Source organism: Vigna radiata, unplaced genomic scaffold (assembly GCF_000741045.1).
Source record: "Vigna radiata var. radiata cultivar VC1973A unplaced genomic scaffold, Vradiata_ver6 scaffold_187, whole genome shotgun sequence".
Taxonomy (NCBI): domain Eukaryota; kingdom Viridiplantae; phylum Streptophyta; class Magnoliopsida; order Fabales; family Fabaceae; genus Vigna; species Vigna radiata.
In genome coordinates, this window is record NW_014541998.1 from 663,013 (window position 1) to 669,695 (window position 6,683).

The 6,683-nt window shown below is 40.1% G+C and overlaps 1 protein-coding gene across 1 annotated transcript; it reads right to left on the reverse strand.

The window, feature by feature from the left end:
- Positions 1–4,640: 4,640 nt before the first annotated feature.
- On the reverse strand, positions 4,641–5,780 carry LOC106778807 (protein EXORDIUM-like 2). The gene has a single exon (XM_014666802.2). It carries the CDS (start codon positions 5,687–5,689, stop codon positions 4,751–4,753), a length of 939 nt encoding a protein of 312 aa, XP_014522288.1. The 5' UTR covers positions 5,690–5,780; the 3' UTR covers positions 4,641–4,750.
- Positions 5,781–6,683: the final 903 nt, after the last annotated feature.

The window sequence follows — 6,683 nt, forward strand, 5'->3', positions numbered from 1 at the left end:
TCTCAATTAAACCTAGAAACCCTANAACTCATATAATTAATACGCATGTAGATTCAAACACATTTTGATGCAAAAATCTTTGCTTTTAATATGATAGAGAGATGAAAGACATAGAGAGAGAGCAACTTAAATTAATAATCAAAATAAAAAATTGCATTAATTCACTTAACCTCAGAATCCATAATGAAATTACAGCAGAATAGCCCTAGATGCTTAGCTTTCCATGAATGGAGTTGAATTCAATAAAAGAGAGAGGAGTGGAGTGGTATCCGAATGAAGTCCCCCTGGGTCTCTTTATATAGGACTTGATTGGGCTTGGACTCTGAATATTCAATTGACAGAATCTTTTATCTTATATCTTCCAAATAACTAAAAGATTTAGATAATTATAACATTATTTGGAAGATATTTTCTGTTGATATTACCAAATTAAATTAATTCAACAACTGAATTTTATCTTTTAGCTTTTCTGTCTTTCTAAAATTGCACAAATGCCCTGAAATTTCCTTTATCTGCACTTCAGCCCCTAAGAATTTTTCAGAATTGCAAAAGAGCCCCTTAGTTGACCAGACTTTAAGCAGTGTTGACCAGCTTTGACCAAGATGACGCACCAATGAGATACCGCCACGTGTCCACCTTTTTTCCATCCAAAATTAGGGTTTGGAATTGGGGGTAATCGAATCTGGAAGGCTTCATTCTGCCTTGCCTGCGACGCGAGAGTGGGAGAGGGATTTCGCTGCTCTTCTCCTTTTCGAATTGGTTCGAGCTTGTCTGGTTCTTTTGAGTTTTCTTCTTTGCAGGTGCGTTAATGGCAAAGGATGAAGGTGTTGCTTGCGGCGCGACGCGAGGAACTTGCGTGAAAATTCAGCAGCAGTTTTGATTTTTGTTTGTGGATCTGTATTTGCCTTGCTGTTTGGGTTGTTCAACTTCGCAGGTGGTGGGGTCGCTCATGGTGGTTGCGGTGGAGATTGGGCTTGATGGAGACGTGAATTGATTCTGGATTGGAGGAGGAGCTCGCGACGGCGTGTGCCTTTGCTGGAGAAGAGTGTGCGTCGCGATGAGGAGATGGTCCGTTAAAGTTAACGGGTTTTGCGGTCTGGGTTCTGCTTGGTTTCTAGATTTGCAGGTGATGAAGATGAATGGTGTTGCTGTTGTTGATGGCGCGACTGCGCTGCATTTCTGCTGCCTGGGCTGTTGCTCGATTTTGCCTTTCTCTGTTCCAATTTTTGATGCAGGTTGGTGAAGGAGATGACGACCATGCGAGGAGGTGCGAGTCACGATTTGGTTGCGAGAAGACGGTGTACTCGTGGTTCATGGTGGAGCGATGAGGTTGCTCGCGCCGGAGGTTGAACGATGAAGATTGGTCGTGGAAGATGGTGGTGGTGCGGCGGCATGGTTGGCTGTAGTGGCTAGGGTTTGCCTGGATTAGGGTTTCTGATGAAGATGGTGATGACGTGTCAAGTGTGCTGAGTCGGCATGTTCTGATTGATTCTCTAATGAGTGCAAGGATTAGTGATGTGGCATCATCTGGGTGGTCTAATCTGTTTATGATGGACTGCCACGTGGCATGATCTTAGACAATCTGATTTAGAAATGGTAGGAGAGGTGTGTATAGGGAGCATAGGGGGTGTAGCAGAAAAGGTATACTGTTTGGGCTTGGTTGTTGGCCGAGTGTGTGTAGGGGTTTTAGGAGGTGCAAGGGTAAAAATTGCCTGTTTGGTCCATTTGTACATTATTTTCTAAATAAAATATGATTTTGGGCCTTAAATTGCAATTTGGACCAATAAACTCTAATTTCAGCTGCACAAATAAATATTTAGAACATCCAAGAATAATTTATGCAATTAAAATCACTTTTTAAGTTCTTTTTATTTTCTAACACGCTAAATCCAATAATTAGATATCCTCTTCAAATCAACCATTTAAGCACAAATATTCAATCAAAAATTTGAATTTTAAAGCATAAATGTGGGCATAAATATGCACTCATCACTCGCGTTTCGTGTGTCAATAGTCAGAGCAGTTCTCTTCGAGTTAGCAAAGTACTATGTTTGGTCTCATGAATAGGAGAAGCTCGTGTATCGTGTGTCGTTAGTCGGTGCGGTTCTCTTCAAGTTGGCAGAGTGTTCATCTTCTGATTCGTTCGTCGAAGGAAGGTTCATTCATCATATTTTATTCACTAATTTTGTAATATGTGAAACTCATTTTTAGTGGAACTGTTAATCACTTTTTATAGTGATTAACGACTGGACGTAGATTCTTTTGAATCGAACCAATATAAAGATTACTTGTGTGATTTTTCTACTCCCTACACTCTTTACTTTTATTTGCACATTAATTGTTCGATAAATTTTCTCTTAGAAAATTTATTTCTGAAAACTGATCATTTTAATTTAAAAAGTGACCGAACACGCTTTCCGCTACTTTAAGATTTATTTTGCTTCGTTATACTCTCCGAACGATACCGATTGTTCCAACAATTCTAAGTCTGGACAAGTCAAGTCTAAGTAATAATATGTTATGATGTTTGGATTGCTTGTTTTGTATGAATACTCATATATAGTTAAATGCCATGTGATAACCTGAATGCTTTTACATCTAGCTTACCCTTTTTGCTTGTGTTTGTGTTTTGTATGTGTCGTGTTCTTTCTTTTACAATGATCATCTTATGGATGTGAGTAGAGGGAAATGAAGTTTCTTTGGAGTAGGCGTTGGATGGTGGTGATGTTGCAGAGTAGTTAGGATTTGTTTAATATTGTACATAATTTTGGTGTACTCTCATGTATATAAAGTTTAAATTTTAGGTTAAAAGCTCTTTTTGGTCCCAATTTTGGTTCAGAAAATTCGTTTTGGTCCCTGAGTTGAATTTGTGTTCAATTTCGTCCCAAAGAACGAATTTAATGTTCAATTTGGTCCTTTTCATTAACACCGTTAAAATTGTTAACGACAAGGTGTCCAGCTCTGCAACTGCTATATGTGGTGTCAATTTTTTGCTGACTAGGAAACCTTTTAAGTTGGAATTAGAATTTTTTAAAGAATTTAGAAGGGCAAAGTGGGAAATCATCTTCCACCTACTAAAATCCTAATTCCCAATTCAGAAACCCTAGCCGTCAGCCACCCTTAAGCTACCACCTCTATGGCAACCACCACGCCGCCAGTGACCACCACCCAACAGTCCCGCCGTCACCAACAGCGCAATCTCCATGCGTGACCACCGTGCAACCCAAGACTGCCGTCAACATTGCGTTCTCGCACACCACCATTCATAATCGTCAACATCACCTCACCGGCCACCAGGAGCTNGCCGCAAGGATGCCACCNTCAAAGCGTTTTCAACCTTTCAACAGTGCTACCATCCTCACAGAACCGCACAATCTCTTTCGGCGAGAGACGACCATCATCCACCAAAACCAGACCTGCAGAGGAAAACCCAGAAACTCAGAAATTGCCATCATCTCTTTTGACACCACCATGCAAAGTCGTCTTCGAACTCTCAGGCCACCATAACCTCCACCATCGTGCAGCCATCATCATCACCTCAGTAGGTCGTCGTCAACCTCATCGCAGCACCATCCCAAATCATTTTTGCGTCACCACACTAAAGCACGACCTCCTTGTCGTCGTGAGCCTTCACTGCCGCTGCGATGCCAACATCACGAAAGCCGCTGCAAGCCCCTCCGTTACTCTTCTCCATTCGCGACCTGCAAGCAAAAAATTGGCAAACCAGAAACAACCACAGAACACAATAAACCCAATGGTATCAGAAAACCCTCTCGCGTCTACGCTCTTGACGGTGAAGGAGGAAACCTTTTCCCTTTTCCCCAAGCAAACCCTAATTTTGGATGGGAAAGAGGCAGACACGTGTCAAGACCCCATTGGCACGTCCATCTAGTCAAAGCTGGTCAATGTTCCCACTTTGCCCTTCTAAATTTTTAAAAAAATTCTAATTCCAACTGAAAAGGTTTCCTAGTCAGCAAAAAACTGACACCTCACATAGCAGTTGCAGAGTTGGACACCTTGCCGTTAACAATTTTAACGGTGTTAATGAAAAGGACCAAATTGAACATTAAATTCGTTCTTTGGGACGAAATTGAACACAAATTCAACTCAGGGACCAAAACAAATTTTCTGAACCAAAATTGGGACCAAAAAGAGTTTTTAACCTAAATTTTATGACCATTTTGGATTACTGTAAGATTAATACTTTATACTTTAGCCTATAACTATTCTATTTTATTATTTCTGTGACTAGTAGTATACTGTTTATCATTGTATTTTGGAACATTACACTTTATATTGAGATTAAATCAAATTAATATCTAATTATGTCATATATTTTCTTAAAGTACGAAGTTTTGTACAGAAAAAAATTACATCAATATCTTCTAATATCTTCAGGAATTATAGTAACAGTCAAGTTTCTTTAAAATTTGACATAACCTCTTTTTTATTTTAGAAATATTATATTGAATTTTTTTTTATATTAAACATAAATCTCTTTAAAATTTTAAAATGTTACATAATAATATGTTTTACATGTACCTAAACGAAGGTTATTATGATTATAATTAGAGAAAATATTAATATCTTGCTGTAATTTACTCTAATAGTTATTTTCAGAAATAAACTAAGATTCCAAATAAAACAAAAAAGAAGAATGATAACCCTCCAAGGCAAACTTACAAATGATTCTTCTCTTACACACATTTCACAAACCCAAATACTCTATCCACACACCCCTTATTCCTTTTCACACCATCGTCTTGCAGCTGGAGCTGAGGGGGTCCCACATCGCCGGCAGCAAAAACTTCCGCCCGCGCACCCCCACGGCGTTGTAGCTAGCCCCCGTCGTCTTGTCCACCAGAACGTTCCCGGGGTAGCCCGGATACGCCCCCTTCCCAAAGATTCCGGTGCACGCCGACACCGCCTCCAGCGGCGCGCTCGGGGGCCCCTGGTAGTACCCATCCTCGAACGGGTTCGTCACCAACCCCGCGAGAACCGTGGCCAAATTTATCACCATGCCGTCAACGCCAACGTCTACGTTGGGCGCCGCTAACGGCGGCGTTTGGGGACCGTAAATGGGTTGGTGGAAGGGCCACGCGCACTGCCCTGGACATTGCGTGATTGGGTTCCCCACCCAGGCGTACGCCACCCTCTCGCCGTCATTCCTCTTCCCCCACCCGTGGGTCCCACACTGGTTCATGCAGAAGTCCTCCACCGCCACGTCAGCGGATGTCATGATCACGTGCACCACGTGAGGCTCGTAGTTGGCCTTCGACGCCAACGCGAGGAGTTTGTCCGTGTTCAGTGACTTGCCGAGGGAGTAGTTACCGTCGAGGGTTTGGCTCCCCACGACGAGGGTGCAGGAACCTCCCCTGTAGCTCTCGGTGGTTCGCCACCACGAAGAGACGGAAGAAGGGGTAGGAGACGATGAGGTGGAGGCTAGCGATTGGACAAAGTCGATGAGTATGGAGCGTTGGGTGGAGGTGAAGGTACCGTACCAGAGTAAATGGAGGGTGATGTTACCCTTGAGGAGGGTACCTTTGTGGTACTTTAACACAAGTGGCTGGTTCTGAACCAAAGCTAACATGCGGTTAGGGGCACGAGAAGTGGCATTGGAAAGGTTTAGAACGCAGCATGTTGAGAGGATGAAGAAGAGGAGAAAGGAAAATGGGTTGAGAAGAGGCATTTTAGTGTTCTTGTGAGGGTTTGGGAGTTTGAGAAAGCCTTTCTGTTGTTTATATAGGTAGGAAGAAGATGGAGTGTGATTTGATTTTGGATATGGTTTTGTTTTGTGTTATGTTATGTTAGTTAATAGAAAGCGTGTTTTTTCAAGCACCATTGTCTCTATCAGCTGCTAATATATCCTTCTACGTGCATGCTTTATCTTCTGGTATATATTGTCATCTAATAATTAAATAGTTAATGTTTCGATGGAGATTTTAGAGCAACACTATCAAACCTTTTCTATTATAAATATCTCTTTAACGTAAATAAATATGCTATATAAATATGTATTGCCATGTAATGGTTAATTAATGGTTAGATGCATATTTTAGATAAATGATACACCAATACTTTTCTGTCATAAATATCTCCTTAACGCGAATAATCTTTTTGTGTTGTGTGTATGGTTTTGGATTACAAGTGATTGCAGAAAAAATGTGAAAAGATGAAGTTTAATCCAAGTTCAAATAAAAATGGATTAATTTTAGTTGGTTTTGATATGTTAGACGATGAAAATTTGAGTCTAAGTCTTTGGTAATGTGGAAGAGAGAGGGAGAGGAGGAAAGAAAAGAAGAGAAATGGGAGAAAGTATAGTGGTTAGTTGGAGTGAATGATAAGAAAAAGAAAAGAGATGGTGGGTTCCAGTTATATTTTCCATTAAAAGTGCAAAGAAAAATGAGAAAGTTTGTTATGTAATTACAATGTCATGGAATGTATTTTTAGACTTTTATTATACAATAGTTTTTTTTTTATTATTATTTCAATTAAACAGTACTTTTTTTATTTACCTCTAATATATTTATTTATTTATTTCGTATTTTTCTCTCCTTGTCAAACAAAACATAAAATCATCACTTTGATTTGATTTAGTATTATTTTTTTAAAATTGGTAAAATACTTTAAAAATGAGACAAATTGAAATCAGACCGGATTCTATTTTTGGCTCGCATGTTATC